The sequence below is a fragment of the Saimiri boliviensis genome, chromosome 4, assembly GCF_048565385.1.
Source record: "Saimiri boliviensis isolate mSaiBol1 chromosome 4, mSaiBol1.pri, whole genome shotgun sequence".
Classification (NCBI taxonomy): domain Eukaryota; kingdom Metazoa; phylum Chordata; class Mammalia; order Primates; family Cebidae; genus Saimiri; species Saimiri boliviensis.
This window is the reverse complement of record NC_133452.1, coordinates 13215448-13234449: the sequence shown is the minus strand read 5'-3', so window position 1 is coordinate 13234449 and position 19002 is coordinate 13215448. Positions and strand designations below refer to the sequence as shown.

The window sequence follows — 19002 nt, the reverse complement described above, 5'->3', positions numbered from 1 at the left end:
CCCATAGTAGGCATTCAGTCAGTGTCCACTCCATTTGTTAAAAGAGGCCTGGGTGCAGCCCGAGTAGTATAGTGACACCTCATCTCTCAAAATAGATTGCAAAAACAGCCAGGCGTGGCGGTGTGTGCCTGTAGTCCTAGCTACTCGGGAAACTTGGGTGGCTGAGGCAGGAGAATTGCTTGAGCCTGGGAGTTGGCGTGGCGACAGCGGTGAGCTATGACAGAACAAGACCTTGTCTCTTAAAAAAAAAAAAAAGAGAGAGAGAGAAGTGCCAAACTGAAAAATCTCTGAAACAAATGTGTGATTACTACTACTCCCAAGCTTTTTTCACACTTTTGTTTGTGAGTCAGTTTCCCTTTAACCTTTGACTCACAACACAAAGCAGGTTAAGACCAGAGCCCATCAATGGCTAAAGGATTGTGAGAGAGATGCAGAAAAACAGTGCTGATGAATGCTGAATGGAAAACCATATTCCCATTGCTGGGTTCCTGTGCATTGCAGTGTTATCACAATATGGTATTCTTTTGAAGAGTTACGACTTTGTGTATAGAGCAGATAAATGTAATTATCTGTATGTGTATACTGTCTTACAAACTAATGTATACTGGGTGCTTAAACTTACAAACAACCAAAGATGGCAGTAAAGTTTTAAAGTATAAAGCTGTGCTTCGTTTATAAAATAAGATGCTGAACATATTCTGTGTTTTCTGATACTGTCATTGTCTTCTTAGTGTATATTTACTCTTGAGATGCAGGTATGTATGTACCAAAAAATAAATACAGCTTTTAAGATGAAAAAGCTCAAGTTTCTTATGCAATGTTTTCATATCTTTATTAAAGCAACCATGCAGCCTTTATAGTCCCACTGTAATAAGTCGATGATTGTTATAGGTTTAAACTTGGCACATTTTCTGTGTGTTCCCTTATTAAATTAATACTTATGTTCAAACATAAACTGAGGTAGAACAAGTTTCCTTTTCAGCAATTCTCACTAAATTCTATTTTGATTTTATTTCCAACTGTACTTTAGTAGCTGAAAGCTTCTTGTAGTTAGGAACAGTATTTGAGATTTTGGTGGAATCTAATTATTTTGAACTTTTAAAGCCTTAAACAGTGAAATGTAAGGTCACAGTGAATTTTTCTGATAGCTTTCCTAGTCTCTTAGTCTGTGTTGCTTATTTTAGGGGGATGATGTCTAAATTGAAATGTTTATCTATTGTAGTTGTACTGATCTTTTCCAGCTTCTTTAGAAAGTAGTTCATTGAGCTAATAAGAGAAAATAAAAAGAAACATAAAAGGGTAATATGCATAGGACTTGCAAGCTTGTTACTATTTCCTAGCTGAAGTTTACTTAAAAAAAAGAGTGTGTAGGCATTGGGCAGAAAGTGTGTGTGCACGTGTATTGGAGGAGGAGGCGGGGTCTGCTCATTTGTTTGCCCATTGTGAGGCTGTCCTGCACCTTTGTGCTTTTTTGTAACAGGGTGAAGGCTCCTGAATAGAAGCCTTGTGCCCTGCTTGATTTGAAACCCTTGCTTTTTATGGAAAGGAACCTGCAGGGCACCCAGCGGGAAGTTTGTGTGACAAGTGGAATCTAGGATCTGGAAGAAATGTGGTGTTTGAGGGGGAAGGTGGTGGGGAGAGTGGTCATAATCTTTTAGCCTTTGCTATTGTGCCCCAGAAGCTTAATTGTCACCCTCTGCTGGCAGCCAGATTGCAGAGCCACTCTTTAAGTGTGCTTGGATTGCCTGTACTTACCCTCATCTTACTGTTATCAAATAAAAACCTGGACAAATGGGATGGAATTCTTTTAGAAAAAATATGATATTAAATGGGCACATTACTAGTAGAGGTTAAATATCTGAGGTTTTGTTTTTGTTTTTATTTTTTTGATGGAGATGCATTTGAAGGGAAGAAGGGCTATATGTGAAAAGCTGGACTTACTGGCACGCTCCTGTATTTCAGAGCTTGTTGAAAGACAGTTCGCACCAACGCTAGGCTGGTTCAATCTAGTTTGTACAGCTTGTGTGCTTTGTGGTACCAGCTATTGGTCCAAAGTTTCCTGGCTTAAAAAGCTGTGTAATTTTAAGTGTGCAAGAAAGGGGTGGGCCAGCAGAAGCTTTTTATAGGGTTTCAAGTAATAAACATTAATTTTTAAAGTAATATTCCAAGGACTTAACAGAAGTGGAACATCTCTATATGATGTTTCTTTAATGCTAGCACATATTTAGACTGACAAGGGAAGGGAGAGAATTTTATTTTAAAGCAATATTTTCCATTCTTTCTTCCTCTTCAATTAGAAACTGGTTCTTCAACTCTCAGAGCCAATTGAGACATGCTATAATAAGTATTTAACAATTCTGTCCTGCTGTTTGACTTCAGGGGTAAATGATGGTAGAATGTTTAGTAGCTGAGCATACATAGGTAGCTAGAGATCTGGTTTGCAGTAAATGTGGTGTGGTATTTGGGTTATATACTAATTATTTCAGCACAATGCTAAAATCATGCTGAATACACCTCTTGGAAGAGTGTTTGACAAGATGCCAGAAAGGCCATGTTAATTATAAGTTTATTGTCCCTATTCAGGTTTTTTTGGTGTGTTTCGTTCCCCACTGTTGTTTTATTCTTTATGGTGGTTCTTTGAAAACTATGCCCCATGAACATATGGAGTTCTATATATGCATGTTTATTGGTTTTGTAGAAACCCCAGGTTTCTATGAGCGTAATAATGATTTATGCTGTTTTGTGCGTAATTGAGAGGACCTATTAAGATATAGGTGATAGTAAGGTTTTCATTAGTTATTTCAGTTTTTTGAGGTAATATTAAAGGCAGTTTGACCAAAATCTGAATTCAGCAATACAAGGAGCTTTTGGTTTGCTCTGGGTTCAAAGACAGTTTGGTTTGGCTACAGCTGACCTCACTCCTCCTTTTTATGAACTAGGCGTCTTCCTGCCAAACTCAAATACAGTACTTGGTATGATCTCATAATAAGTTTAGTTATTAAATATATATATATAATACATTTATTTATAGTTTATATATTTCTGCTTTTAGTGATTCACTGCTTTTTAAAATTTTTGCTTCGATAATGTATTAAATTATAGCTATAACATATATACATGTCTGCTAAAATGTAAGATTAGCTAAGCTTTTGTTTTGTTTTATTCTGTTTTGTTTCACTCTGTCACCCAGGCTGGAGTGCAGCGGTGTAGTCAAAGTTTGCTGCAGCCTCGACGTCCCCAGCTCAAGCTATTCTCCCATCCCAGCCTCCCAAGTAGCTGCACCACTACACTCAGCTAATTATTTATTTTTTGTAGAGATAGAGTCTCCCTCTGTTGCCCAGACCGGTCTCAAACTCCTGGGCTCAAGCGATCCCCCTGCCTTGACCTCCCAAAGTACTGGGATTACAGGCGTGACCCACTGTGCCCAACCAAACTTTTGTTTAATTTTAGTTACTGAAGATGCTTATAACTCATCGAGACATTTATGAAGTGCTTTGTGTTTGCGTTTTTATAGGACATGTCTCAGGAAGGCTATGGAACTAGATCTCAACCTCCTCTGGCCCCCGGAAAACCTAACCATGAAGACTTGAACCTAATACAGCAAGAGAGACCATCAAGTTTACCAGTAAGACATTATTGTGCTGATTTGGAAATGAAATGAGTTAAAGATTTTTAGAAAGAGCTATTGTTTTTGTTTGTTCTACTTTATATTATGACATGATTGAGAAGTTTCTAGATTTCAGGTATGTTTTGTGATTAATTTTTCAGGGCTTAATTTTTAGGAACTCTGTAGTCCTGAATAAGTATGTTTCATTTGTATGTGTCTCTGTTGTAGAGCCTAGACATCAGTTGGAAGGTTTTATTCTGCTGGTCGATTTTGTGTGCAGGCAGTTACTGCTGTTGTACAGTGGAGCTTTCTTTAGGCTGTTGCTTTTTGGTAGTGATACAGAACAGAGGTGTCCTTATAGGAGTTGAAACTTAAAGAAATTTGCACTTTGCATAGGATACAAATGATGAGATAAAATATCTGATAGTAATTTGAATTTCTTCTAGGACTTCCTATTTATGTAATGGGAAATCACCTAAAATATTTTAGTTTAAAATTTGAGGCCAGGCACAGTGGCTCACGCCTGTAATCCCAGCATTTTACGAGGCTGAGGCAGGTGGATCACCTGAGGTTGGGAGTTTGAGACCAGCCTGACCAACATGGAGAAACCCCATCTCTACTAAAAATACAAAAGTAGCCTGGCATGGTGGCACATGCCTGTAATCTGAGCTGCTCTGGAGGCTGAGGCAGGAAAATCGCTTGAACCCGGGAGGTGGAGGTTGCGGTGAGCTGAGATTATGCCATTGCACTCCAATCTGGGCAACAAGCGAGACTGTGTCTCCAAAAAAAAAAAAAATTGACAAAGCAGTTAATAAAGTAAAATATTTTCACCAGTAAATAGTACATGGTGATTAGGGTTTCTGTTTGTAAGAGTAGTGACTATTATAGTGTTGATGCCCATAAATGGTTCATATCTACTTAATTTGCCTTTTTAATAGGGAACCTAATTTAAAGGAAGTCTTCTTTATTAACCAAAAGAATAAATCTACAGGAAGTTGAGCCAGGAGAATCGCTTGAATATGGAAGGCAGAGATTGCAGTAAGCCAAGATTGCATTACTGCGCTCCAGCCTGGGCAACAGAGCGAGACTCCATCTCAAAAAAAAAAAAAAAAAAAGAACAAATCTGTAAAAATAAATATTTTTACATTTATTTGAAGAATTATTGTCATTGCCTGGTTTCTATTGAGAAGGTTTGTTTAAGATGGGAGTTCAGGATAGCCATGATTCTAATTGGAATTTCAACTATGTTTGCATTAACTTAGATTTATTATATTACTTCTAAACATTTGAGAACAAACCTTTGTAGTGAATGTTAGACACAACATTTGACATGCGTACCATAGCAGATACATTTTAATGTATATGCAGATTTAGAGAAGGTAAGTGATGACTACAGGATGTCCGCTGTCTTTGAATCTGATGGATGTATTTTTGAAACTCTAATTTTGGCCTTTTTTTTTTTCCTCTTTAGTTGAGTTGATGTCTTTATTGTCTAGGTATTTGGTTTTGAAGGAGGGAAATAGGTAATGGATTTTGTGTTTTATGCTGTTAAACTTTCTTTAGCAGATAGTTCATAGCTTAGTAAGCATGTAGTGTGTACGTCAGAGAGAGAGAGAAAGAGAAGGAGAGAGATAGATGCATGCTGTTGATGAATGCTACATTTGCCAAGTATTTGGAAATTAGCTTTTGTGGTTCTATGAAGTTTAAGTAGACGTATGGGAAGCAGGTAAACAATGAATTCCACTTTTTTCACCAGTTTTTTAGTGGTTTTTTTAGAGGCTTGACCTTGTAGGTTTGTCTTCGACTGATGGTTTTATACTGTGACACAGGTTGGCAAATTTGTCATAAATGGATGCAGATTTTCTGCATAGCTATAAGAATAGTTTGTGGCAAACTGCTTTCTTCATATCTACTCAGAAACTTCAACATCACTCACTATTACATGCCTTTTGCCATGGATCTGTGTTGAAATGGATGGTTGACATTCAGCTAACTCTATAGTGCTGTTAGGATGCCATGAAGTGTTGTAGTTCCAGGTAACTGACTGAAGAGTTTGCTCTGGGTTAGGAGTTTTTAAATTGATTGCTGGAAAATCGGATGAAACCATTTAGGAGATGAACCAATATATTCATCAACAGTTTAAATATTTTCTGAATTGTTCTATTTCTATCTCGTTGTGTATGTGTAACAGCTATCTTCCTTAACCTTTATCTTACCTACTTCCCAAAAATATTTAAGGTTGTCCATAATGTGTTTTTTTAATGAAGCTGTTAAAAAAAAGAAATACCCCTATTGGTATTTTCTTTCTGTTTTTGTAACTCAACAGATAAGTATGATGCTGGTTGACTCAATAGTATTTTAAGTACATTTCAGTAATCTTTCAATAATCTCTTTTTTAGAGAGCAGAGTTTCTAGGTTTTATGTTAAGTATGTAGAAGATTTAGTTACTGAATAAATGACAAACCGTAAGATCACCTGCTGTACCTAAAACCCCCAATCTGTTACGATGAAATTTGGCTTTATTTAAATGAAATTTATTGTGCCACTTTTTTTTTTTTCTTTTTCACGAGGCCTTCCCAGTGTGTAAAAACTTTCTATATGGGGCTTACAAATATTTTTATTTATGTGGATACTTAAAGTAAGTTGCACACAGCTAAGGTCATTGTGGTTTCAGGGAATGATTTGCTGATACTCAGTTATGGCTCTAGTAGCCCGTATTTTTACAATGCTACTTTTATTAGCTATTCTAGTCCTCTAAGTTGGCTGGGTTGATACTGGAGAGTCCATGAAGCTGTATTTGTTAACACATCTCCAATTGCTGTTGGATCCTTTGTAGATTTATTCTTGTGTTATGGTTTTTCTTTTCATGTGTCAGTGATATAAATTTTGTCTTTTCACCTAAAGTCAATCCATGATGTTTAAAACCTCTAATTTTGTAATTTGGAAATAAGTACATTGGGTTATCTGTACCATTTATGAAACGTAGCATAGTGATTCTAATGTGTAATGATTAATTCTATTCATTTTATATAATGACAATGCCAAGAATGCCTCTCAAGTAGTTATTCCTTAGTCTTTTTGCTGACATTGAGATAGGTGTGTAATATGTTTCTGCATGTGATATTTCCTACCTGTATCCTAAGTATATTTTTCTTTAGCATGTTTTTACAATGTAACAACTTTTATAAGAAGTCAAGGAATTTCTAATATCTTTCTGCTACATCTGTGATATGATCCCTCAGTAAGCTGTCCTCTCACTGTTGTTTGAATATGTTTTTCTGTATTTGCATGTCGTTATAATTCTTGATGACCTTCAGTAGGTAATGCAGTTATGTTTTCCAGCTAACTTAGATAGATCTTTGCATCATCCACAGAAAGCAAATGATTGATAAATTAATAACTTGTTCTCTTCTTGTCTTGGGTCCATGACCAGTCATATTTACTTTTTGCTTGGTGGACTCAGACCTAAGCCCTGAACAAATCCTTCTTAATATTGTCCACTTATTTCTATACCTTTTAGTCATACAGCCTTTTCTCTGTTTAGGTATGTTAGTTTATATGTCTTTGGTATTACTGTTGTTGATAAATCTTAACATTTGAAGAGCTCTCTTTCTTAGATTATTGTCACTTAAAATTTGAGCATATTGTAGCTTTCATGACCTCTAATACTGATATGAAATAAACCCCGCATTTAATCAAAAGACACAATGGAAGGTCTGAAAGATGCTGTCACTTATTTTCTTGTTTCATAAACATTGGATATCTGTCCATTTACATTCCAAGATAACTCTCAAATATGATTTAATATACTTTTGTTGAGTGTTGTGTTAAATTTTCACCTCTTGTGGCATTATTTATCCTTTTATGATAGTTACCCGGAACATGGTTTTGGCTCCCCTATGTGACTAGAAGTTTTTCGTGGTATTTATTATGTCCTATTCAGTAAAAATTTTCCTCAAAAATTTCTTAAAACATTGTTTTTAAATAAATTATTTCCTCAGTTTCAGAATTTTGTTTTAATTGTGAAGGGAGCTGTTAGGTGGTGTTGAACGGCTCCCGGCCACCTTTGCTCTCTGGGTGCTGGTGCTGCTCAGTGGTTGAAAGAGTGGATGGCTGCATCGCCAGGTGGTGATATTCTTAAAATGATTCTATTTTACCAAGTGATGTTTGGATTTACCTAGGTAACCGTAGCTTTAAGAAAAGAATTGGACACTTTGGATAATTAAGCTAAAAATATCCTAAAAGCATTCTTTTCTTAGCAATACATATTTTTTACTTATAAAAAATTGAGAGAAATGGTAATCATAAGTTCAGTAATTATAATACAAATGGATAGTTTGTTAATAAAATATTCATAAACCTGTATAACAGGAAGTAAACATGAAAAAGTAAGAAGTTTTATTTTCTTATAAAATACTATATAAGTGCTTTCTTATAGTGCTTTTCCCTCCAGGGATCTGAAGACTTGTTAATATTCCTTAGTTTGAAAATAACTTAATTTGTTTTATTCTTCAGAGAAGCATGCCGCTAGCTTTCTATTTCACATAGGAGGTTCGTTATTCTGTTTACCTAAGATGTAGAATACGATCAGTTTGGCAGTCATATTCTAAGAGCATTTGAAAATGGACCACTTTATTAGGACTTTGTAAAATATGTCTATAAATATTGGCTGTTCTAGAAGGCTCATCAGGTCATTAAAAACTTCTTTGTGACCCTTTCTTCCTTAAATAGGAAATATCTAAAGAGGCTGACATGAAAAGGGTTTGATCTTTCTGAGTTAACTAAAAATCCCTAAATGTGTTGAATAGTGCTTATGGCACTTCTGTTGAGTTTGCGATTAGAGGGAAATATTGGGCTTTAGATAAAACATATGTGTTTTGGCTCTTTGTGAGAGGAAGGAGGTAGTAAATGCTGGTTGTTCTTTGAAATAGAGGGTGTTAAACAGGATATTGGGAGCCTTAGAGAGAATGGTTGGAAAACTTTTATTACCAAGAATATTCTTTGGGCTTGGCTATTAGCAGCAGAGCATGCAGTGTTCTGTCTTTAATTAAAGAAGAATACTCTGTTTGTGTGTTTTTTTTTTTTTCTTAATCTTTATCGACACTTAATGTTGGTTAAGGGTAAAAGGTCATGAATTTTGGAAGCATATTTGAATATTGATGACATTAATATGGATGTTCTAAGCATGTAGATTTGATAATACAGTTCCTGTGAATGATTGGAAACTATCGGGAAAAGTTTTTTAACTGGGCTCAGCTTTTTGCTGTTCTCAGTCCAACCCAGCTAGAAATACAAATTGTTAAGACTATCTCAACCTATTAGTTGGCAGGTTTTGGCAAAAGTTAAAATCTACCAGGTAAGAATTAGATGTATGGCTATTGAATGAAGTATTTCGAAACCTTTTTATTGGAAGTTGATTTAAATGGTTGTCATTAAAAGGTTAAGAGTGGAGCTGTCTTCCCTTGATTTATCTTTCTCATATCCTTATAAACATTAAAAAAATTATAAGTTAATGAAGGAAAATCCAGATCTGTCATCAAGCTTGTCTCAGTGTTCGGACATGGATGATGCCTGTGTGCAGCTAAAGACTTAAGGTGTTTATTATGTTATTAGGGTATGTTGAGTTTTAGAGTTTCAGAGAAAATACTTTTCAAATGGAAGCCTCCTCTGCCAGAGAGGAAGAGGAGGTTTTCTGAAGGATGGTGCCCTGTCCCTCAGAGTGTCTACAGGTGTACTTTGTCACTTGCATTGTTTCAAAACCAAAGGTACAGACACATTTTAATGTCTTGAGGAAGTTTTAACGGTAACATGCAATATTTCAACTTCTTAGGATTTATCATGTTCTTGAACATAATTGTAGTCACTGGTCTAGTCTATGTGGAGATACCAGTTATTTCTGGGTTAAGATTAAGAAGAGCATTTCAGGACCTTGCTGGAAAACCTGAATTTAGAAAATGTGATAGTGACTCTGACAAATGTTTATTTTCTATAAAGGATTATTTCTTTAGGATGTGATAGTCTGTGATTTTATTCCCTAGGATATTTTCATGATTTTGGTAGTCATTTTGAAAATAGAGGATAATGCTTACACTTGAAGAAGGTAGGAAGTAGGAAGCTATGTCTCTCTCCTTCTTTGAAAACAATCTTTCATTTAAATATTTGTTCTGTAAATGAAAATTAAATAAAACCTCAACAGTTTGGAATTCTTCCAGGAAAAAACAGGCTAAATATATTGGAAAGTGAATAAATTAATATTGAGAAAGAACTGTAGTTTGCTTTTAAATAATTCAGATGTTTGTGTGCAAAGTGTTTCTAAGTTGACATACTCAGTTCCGTTAAAATTCTAAATTTGTCATAACAGAGATAACCTGCTTAGTGACAATGCATTAATTTTAAGAATTTAATTTTTTAAAACACATTTCAACTAAGCATACCCCCTGTAAACTTTTTCATATAATATTCTGAAGATTTCCATTTAAAATATGGGGGAAATGAATTTCAACCCATTTTATAGGCCTGTCAGTTAGTTACTAAAAAATTAATGAAGGAGTATGAAGGAATACTATAAAAAAATAGACACTAGACAAAATTGGAGATTAAGAGAGGCTGAAACATAACTGATTTGCAGGATATTGGTTTTGATAATAGAAGGATAAGGATGATCTGTAGTTGATAAATGAGGCTCATTAAGTAAGGGATGATAAATGCAGATATTCCTGGCTAATAGAGAAGTCAGCATACAAATTTTGCCATAATAAAATGGGGGATGGGTAGGCTTTGACCAGCTTGCAGCTCTTACAGTGACCTCTGTGAGGCCATGGGAGCTCCTCTGTGGTCTGTATGCCTGGGCCACAGAGGCAGCCTGGACCCCATGCGACCTCAGGCCAGCAAAAACGGAAGTCACAGAGTGGGTCTCAGGGAATGTAGAGCCACCTAGAGCAGAGCATACAAGGAGCTCCCCCATGGTGCAGAGGCAAGGGCAGCAGTGCAGCTCCTGCAAGCGTAAGTTTTTATTTTTTTATGCTAAAAAGAAGGAGAAGGGGGAAAAAAACCAAAAAACCATGACTCTAATGTTCTAAGGTCTCTCTTCTCACGCTAGCCTGCCCTTCTGGTTTTGGCATGGCAGTGCCTGGCTTGTTAGGCTAGATGCCACCATCCTCACCCCCATCCTCCTCCTCCTAGTGCTTCTCCTGGGTGCGGGGATCTGCTGCCTCCAGCTCCTGCAGGCAATGGCTGGTGTGAGGCGTTGAATGCATTTTACTTTATATTATTCAAGTTAGGTGGGAAATAGCTTTTAATTTACAGATTTTCACTTCGCAGGTAACTCCGAAGGCACACATCTGTTTTATATAACAAGGGATATATAACCAGCAGGAGCTCATAGTAGCATTTGTGGACTGGTTGTTTGCTTTTATGTTTCTTCGGGACTGGAAGTAACTATTGTTAACGTTAACTGTCAGTTTAGGAGAGCAAGTAAATACATGTAGAGAAGGTTCTACCTGAGCCAAAATTTCCCATTCTTCTCTCACAATGTAGGATTTTAGAGGTGTCTCTTTTTTTTCTCATCTTTTTCTCTTGCCTTCTCTAAATTGTTGTAAAATAACTGAACGGTCTTGTTTTCCTTTGTTTGGGTCAAGAAATTTTAGCTGAAAATTGTTACTGTGTGAAAGAAGATTATTGACTCAACAAGCCTTCAATTTTCCGTGAATAACACTCCTACCCCCTAGCTTCAGGAACATGCCGAGCATGCATTCTATTTTAAAATACAGACTGTAATTTAAAACAGGCATTTTGATGCCCCACTGAACTTTGTTTAAGCCTGGAATAAAAGAGGAGAAACAAGTTTTAAGCCACAAAAAAGTGACTAAGCTTTCTCAACTACTTTTCTTCATAATGCATTCTAAAAAAATTTAAAAAGCTTGTAGGTACTATTGTTTATTTCCAAAGGACTGAAGTTTTACCCAGTTTTAGATCAGGCTGTGCAGATCTTTCTGCTTGGCTCATTTTTGAGATACTATTTGGATTTTCCAGTAACAGGGTCATATTTGCTGCTGTCTGTGTGTATGGTACATGTTCAGTGTATGTGAGAATATTTTAAAATTACATATATAATTTTTAGCATTCATTTACTTATAGATAATTTTTTAGTGTTCTCTTGATTTAACCTGATTATTAGACTGGAATGGTATAAATATTTAACTACAGTTTCATTTACCATCAGGTCATTGTAGAAATTGTGATTTGAAAGTAGTTTGTTACTTGCTTTTTTTCTTCCTCACAAAAATGAAAATGAACAGCTTATAATGACTTGAATGGAAGAAACAATGGCTTTACTGTCTTGATAAAATAATATGTTTTGGCTGAGAGACTTGTTCTAATCGCTGCACTGAATGCCAGCAGGGCAGGGTCTCAGCTGAGGTTCTGGCCTTGAGCAATGCCATTTCTCAGAGCTTCTGTTTCTTTGAAAAATGAGTAAGTTAGATTTAGGAAACTCTAGCACCTTCTAGCTCCACAGTTTTTTATTAAAAGCCATCTTTGTTAATGTATGAGAGAAAGCACTGATAAAAACGGACTCTTTCTCTGTATTTGGGAGAAAGTCAAAGGAGTGAGTGAAGTGCAGGCACATTGAAATCTCCAGAAACAGCTCCTGTGTGGCGCTTGGTGGCCTCTCTTCCGTTCTCCGGGGCCATTTGCTTTTGTAGCAGGGCCAGTTGAACTTGTTGAGGGATTCGGGGCTGCCTTACTGAGTATATAATCTTATTATCAGGCCTTGGGAGCACCGCAGACCTTCTGTGGTCTCCCTCTTCTCGTTCATCTCAGAGATTCCAGAGGTCCCCCTTCCTCTCCTGTGTGATCAGTTTGGGAGCCGTTATATGGTTGCATATAGGGAAGTCTAGGGAAAAAGAAACTTCATGGAAAAGGAAAGGGGGAGGTAGAAAGACCAACCAGCCAACCAAATAAACGAAAAAGCTGCAGGATGCTGAAATCTTTGAGATGCAAAGGCTAATGCCAACAGGATGATTTTCTGAACCAAGTTGATCATGTGCCAAGTTGCTTTTCATTTCTTGCTGGGGTAAGGAAGGCCCTGAGGGTATGTACCTGAGGTCTGCATTCACCCCCAGCCCTCAGGTTGACATTTGTTATACTATAAAGTCATTGGCAAACGCACTATGCTTTTTCAGCCGAGATTGATAGGAAGGGAAGTAGTAGCAACCCAAAGACATGAAAACCACTGTTCGTCTTGAATGGAACTCAAGCCATTTTCCTGGAGAATCCCCCTACATGCCTGTGTTTTGTATGTGTTTCTCTCCTTCCCACCCCCCCTGCTTTTTTTGGAGTGTTTAGAGCTCACTGGTTTTGATCTGGGTAGAGTGATGTGTTACAGGTCTCACTTTTACTTGTTTTCTCACTGCTCTTTCTGTCAGGGCACAGAATGGTACATGCAGTGAGGCAGTGGCAGAAGCCACACCTGCTCCTCAGGCGGATGTCCTCTCTGACGCAGGCCAGAGTGAGCCTGGGGACCACCTTGAGCGCTTTGGCGCCTGGCACTTGTGCCTGTATATGGTTTCCTGTTTTTCGGAATTGCCTGACCTGCGTAGGTACGGATCTCCGCAAGTCTTTCTTTTCCCCATGGGCATGAGTAGTCGAGCCGTGCAGTGAGTCAGTCCACACCTGGGGCAGATGTGTAGTTGGTCTTTTAATTAAGCTGTATCTGGAGAAAGTTTGCCTTCAGAATGATAACATAACACTTCATTGGACACCATTTTTAAAAGTCTTGTTGCATATAAATGAAAATATTGTCCGGGCATGGTGGCTCATGCCTGTAACCCCAGCACTTTGGGAGGTCATGGTGGGCAGATCACTTGAGCCTAGAAGTTTGAGCCCAGCCTGGCCAACATGGTGAAACCCCATCTTCACTAAAAATACAAAAATTACCCAGGTATGGTAGGGCATGCTTGTGGTCTGAACTGCTTTGAGGTTGAGGTAGGAGGATGGCTTGAGCCTGGGAGATTGAGTCTGTAGTGACCATGCCACTGCACTCCAGCCTACGCAACAAAAGTGAAGACCCTGTCTCAACAACAACAAAGTGAAAATATTAGTTAATGGACACTAGCAACTGCTAGTAAAAGAATAATAATGGGCCGGGTGTGGTGGCTCATCCTGTAATCCCAGCACTTTGGGAGGCCAAGGTGGGCGGATCAGTTGAGGTCAGGAGGTCAAGACCAGCCTGGTGAAACCCCATCTCTACTAAATATGCCAAAAAAAAAAAAAAAAAAGCCGGGTGCAGTGGTGCCCGCCTGTAATCCCAGTTGCTCAGGATGCCTAGGCAGGAGAATATAATGAACTCGGGAGGTGGAGGTTGCAGTGAGCTGAGATTGTGCCACTGCACTCCAGTCTGGGCAACTCTGTCTTTAAAAAACAAAAAAAACAGGAAGAAGAATAGATATGCTCATTAGTGAGTGTCCAAGATATAAGTGTGTGCATTTTAAAGTCGGGGCTTCCTGATGTCTGTTTGCCTGCCTAAAACCCCGACTCCATTCTTCCATAGTATTTTGAAAGTCTAGAACTTTCAGGTTACTAAGTGGATTATAACATTCTTTTAACATATGCAAAACCTTCATTTTGGAAATGCTGTCCTGACCCTGGAGGCAGGGACACAACTTGAGAGTGTGAGCTCAGCGTGGCTGGGAAACTGGTGGCTGTGGGAGTGCAGAGGAAGAAAATTCTTGGAAGAAAGGGTTCAGGAAGGGCACGAGGGAGGGAGGATAGATGCTTTTGAGGTTTTTATTCTGTGTGACCAGGATGTGTTGGTGGCGTTGCTGACAAACATAGGGAAACAAACGGTAGTGGGAAGAGAAAAGATACCCAGAGATTTTTATGAGAGTAAAGCAAGTCCTGAATAACTTTGCGCAAATCCTGTAACACCTAAAAGGAAGCAACTCATCTTTTCTACTAAAGCCTTTTTAAAATATAGTTCTTTATATGAGAAGTAAAACATTGTCATAAAACATTTACTTATATGAGAAGTAAAACATTGTCATAGAATTGATGTTGAAAGAATGGTGGCATTGGCTATGACATTGCATTTCATTTAAATTTTTGGAAATGATTTGAAGAGTATTGTAGAAGAATGTGTATAAACAAATCAACGCATCTTCCCAGAGTGTGTCTAACTAACTGGAACTAGGGCAAGGGCACAGTCACAAGAAAAAAAAGAAACTATATAGTTCAGTTGGGACTCAGGCTAGTCTTATTTTCTTTTGCTTTCAGGATAGTGCAGTGAGATTCTGTCGGAATAGGTTCCTCTCCTTGGGTAGAGACAGATTACTTTGTTTTACTTTGTTTGATATACTTTTGAATGATTTAGGCTACATTCTTATTTCCGTTCCTTTTGGAGTTATATTTCTTAGTTTAATTTATCTCATTATTAATTCCTCCTCCTCTGAAACTTTTTGGGGTATAGGTACTATGGCATAGTCTACAAATTTAATGCCTTTACATGTTTTTTTCTTTTTTTTCTTTTGGCAGGTGTAGGGTGTGTGAGTATGGGACAGTGGGGGTAGGGGCTGGCTTTAATTGAAAGATGCCCTCTTTTATTTTGTAGAAATGGGTTACCACTTTGAGCACCATGGGATTCTGATACATTTGGATCCTAGCTGAGGAAATGGGGTTTTAGAAAATTACTCTGAATTCTGACGGGCTACTTAAGATACATACACACATACACACACACACACACACAGACACACACACACACAGACACACACACGCACACACACATCAAGCCCTTTCCCCTCTTTTTTCTTCAATTTTAAAAAGCACTGCCATTTTATTCCAGGAAATGACAAAGAAAAGAGCAAAGGTTTTGCTTCAGGGATGAAGAGAAAAACTTTTGGCTTAATTTGTTAAAAACATTTTTTGTGTGTGTATAAACTAAAGATGAAACATATTACAGCTGCTGAGGGCAATTAGTGAAACAAGAAAAGTTAATATTAATGATTTCTTAACATGCATGCATTTTTATGTATTTAATTTGACTTGGATTTTTTTTTGAGCTGTAATTTCCATCTGAAAATAAGGACTCCAAAATGGCAGGACATCTGGACAGTGGTGGAATAGTGGTCAGTCTAGAGCTTGTTCCAGCCATGACAGCAGCCCCTTCAGGCACCTGCTCTTGAGTGTGGTGGTACCATGGCATCTAGTAAACTTTTTCAAAGCTTAAACCGTCTCTCCTTTGAAATATAAAACTATTTTGCCAATTTTGATTAAAGTTAGGAATAAATACAAATGTTCTTGAGTAAATGCAAATTTGGTCAAATTTCCCCAAATGTGTTTGCTTTTCATAGTTGCTGTGTTAATTTCTTTATTTCTATTTAGTATTTTTTTTGAGACAGAGTCTTGCTGTGTCATCTACGCTGGAGTGCAGGGACGTCATCATAGCCTTGAACGCCTGGGCTCAAGTGATTCTTTCTTTGGCCTTGGCCTCCCAAGTAGCTGGGACTATAGGCATGTGTCACTATGCCTGGCTAGTTTTTAAATTTCTTGTAGAGACAGGGGGACGGGATGAGAAGGTGGTGTTTTCACTCTTTGCCAGGCTGGTGTTGAATTCCTGGCCTCATGTTATCTTCCTGCCTCTGCCTCCCAAGTGCTGGAATTGCAGATGTGAGCCACAGTGCCCAGCCCCAGTTGCTCCATTTATGTTTTTCTTTAGCCAACATGCCTTAATGTTGACATCCTCAATTAAGATGCAATATCTTGTCTTTTCTGCATCTCAATTATGCAGAAAAATTCAGTTATGTTTAATAATCATTTATTGATTGTGTCCTATGTCTAAGATTTTATATTAGATGCAATAATAATGAAAGAAAAATAAATAAAAATTCAAATTATTTCACTGGCTTATTAATGTTTGTTCTTTGCCATAACATATCAGGAATAAGAAAAGAACTCAGCAGAAAATCCCTACTTTAGTGATGCTGGTTACTGAAAATAACATCTTTCTTCATTTTATCTTCAGAGAACCACATCCACGTAGTTGGAGAATTCTTACTTTCAGCACTTATAATTTCACAGAAGTATTTTGCCATCTTGTGGAAATCTCAACTATTTGGAAGTTTAAGAGCAGCAATGGCTGTGACAGAACTGTGGTCATAGATTTTTATACAACGTTCAGGTGGCGTTGAGTCGTGTGTTATCGATGCTGGTGGTTTCAGAGCAGGAGAACACTACCTCCCAAGTCTCCCAACACTTTTTTCTGAACACCTGGTGTGGGAGAATAACATTTATGCTGGCTTTCTTGAGGGGTTTCATGAGGATTTTTATTATTTTTACTACTTTTTTGCTGACTTAATTGGCATTTTTGTTGTATAGGGATAAAAACATCTTTGATATAATTCTGGCCTGTTTGGGGGTATCAGATTTATAAAAGTATATCTAAATATGCACGAAGTTGTTGACAAGGCACATTTCACACCTGATTGAGTTTTACGGCCTGAATACTCCACCTTGAGTCCTTTGCACATACATAAGATCTAAGGTGCATAAACCTCTTGGGCAGTGCCTACCACATACACAAGTGTCCAGTGAACGTCCGTTTCTTGCCCTTTCTTTGCCCTTCTCTTTTGTGAAATGATATTTGGCTTCTGGGGCCTGTGAGGGCTGCTGGGGCACCACACTTCCCTGAGATTCAGTTTTCCTTTCCTGTAAGCAAGGAACCAGAACAGGTGGCTGACTCTTGCCTAAATCTGATCCCGGCACTCTTACCCTGTGACTTCAGCGATGAATCCCGATATTGCTGTCCTCTTTGGATGCAGAGAATGTTGTTGTAAATGCCACTGGGGTTCTTCTGCATCCATTTTGTTTCATGTTCCTCAGTTTTACGTTTTTTATATTTGATCAGTTTTTATTTACCCCTGCACAGAAGAATATAAGAGAAAACTGCATTAATGTGCGTTGTGTTTTTAAGAATTTCCCCAATATTGTTCTGCCATCTTTGGTTTGTTGAGCTATCAAAGACTAACCTATGCGGACGAGTGAAGATGAAAGGGGGAAATCCTCTAGGTTTTAATACATTTTAATTAATTATTCCTAACAAGCGAATTATTTCTAACTCAGGAATTACTTCTGACTTGTTGGGAATAATTACAGGTGTCTAGTTTAGACAATTAAAATATGTTGATAATTTTGAAATGTGATGTTAGTGACTAGTGTTAGATTGATCTGCACCGCGGCTTTATCCTCAGAGTCAGATGGTAGCATAGTGGCTGTGGTGATTAGGGTTCACCCTCCCTCTCTCATTTCAGCTCGTGGTATTACTAGTGAGTAGCAAGATCACCTAAGAGAAGGGAAAAGCAAAAGCATGGGTACGGATCTACTTGGTTTGCAGCAAATCTGCTTTAGGTAAAGTCCTCAGATTGCTCAGAGAGTTTTCAGAGTTTTGATTCAAACACCGTGTGACTGTAATAGGAGCATCCGGCCGTGAAGGATAAAACAAGTCTCTAGTGGAAGACCAAGGATGGTGAATCAGGTAGTATCACTAAATACACTTTTAAGCCAAATACTTAATGTTGGTTGAATCTTTATTTAAAATATTATATAGGTTTGTGTATATACATGGAGGAGTAAGAGAAGGGGGCATGCCTAAATAATTACATTAATATGGTAAATACACTTTTTAAAATTCTGCCATTTTCTGTTCCAGTTGATTAGATGACATTAAATTAATATGTTGTTGTGAGCTAGGTGGCATTTTGCAGGGGGTAACATCTTGAAAGTTGTTCTGGTTTTTTAGTGTTGCTCTTTCAGAGTTTTATTTATTGATGTTTAAACTATTCATAAGACTTGGTGGTAACTGGTGAACAGGTACCTGGGGAAGTTATAGAGGAAGGACTGTGACATTACAGTTACAAATAGATTCAGGCAGTTTCCTTTTCCCCAGCATGTTTATTGATTGTCCTGTCATATCCCTTCTATATCATACTGTTACCAGCTTTACCTGTGAATTTACCTACAAGCCTAATTTCTCATTAAAAAAATAAAAATATATGAAGTATAATATAATTGATGTAATTTTAGCCTCCCTAGTGACTTTTTAAAAATGCTCTGGTGTTATAATATAAAGTGTGATCCAGATACTCTTATAACTTAATGATTAAAATTTAAGAATTAATTTCTTTAAAAAAGTGTTTAAAAATAGCTTGGATGAGGTATTCTTTCAACATATGTCACTGAAAATTATAAATAAATGGTTTATTTTTAAATACACGAATGGCCAGTTTTAACTGAAAGAGTCCTGGTGTGATAGAACGTTTCATATTCTGTGATGTTTTTATATAGAATATATAACCCTTATGCTTCCAAAAAGGATTTGAGCTGATGTAAAGTAAAACATTTGT

The 19002-nt window shown here is 37.4% G+C and overlaps 1 protein-coding gene across 10 annotated transcripts in view; it reads left to right on the top strand.

Annotated features, from left to right (window-relative positions):
* The window catches only part of ARID1B (AT-rich interaction domain 1B), a 438299-nt gene that overhangs the window by 155536 nt on the left and 263761 nt on the right, over positions 1 to 19002 (top strand). For all 10 annotated transcript variants that reach the window (XM_074397218.1, XM_039467048.2, XM_074397219.1 and 7 more), the window contains exon 4: positions 3515 to 3625. In XM_074397218.1, coding sequence (XP_074253319.1) covers positions 3515 to 3625 — 111 coding nt within the window. The remainder of the gene's footprint in view (positions 1 to 3514; positions 3626 to 19002) is intronic.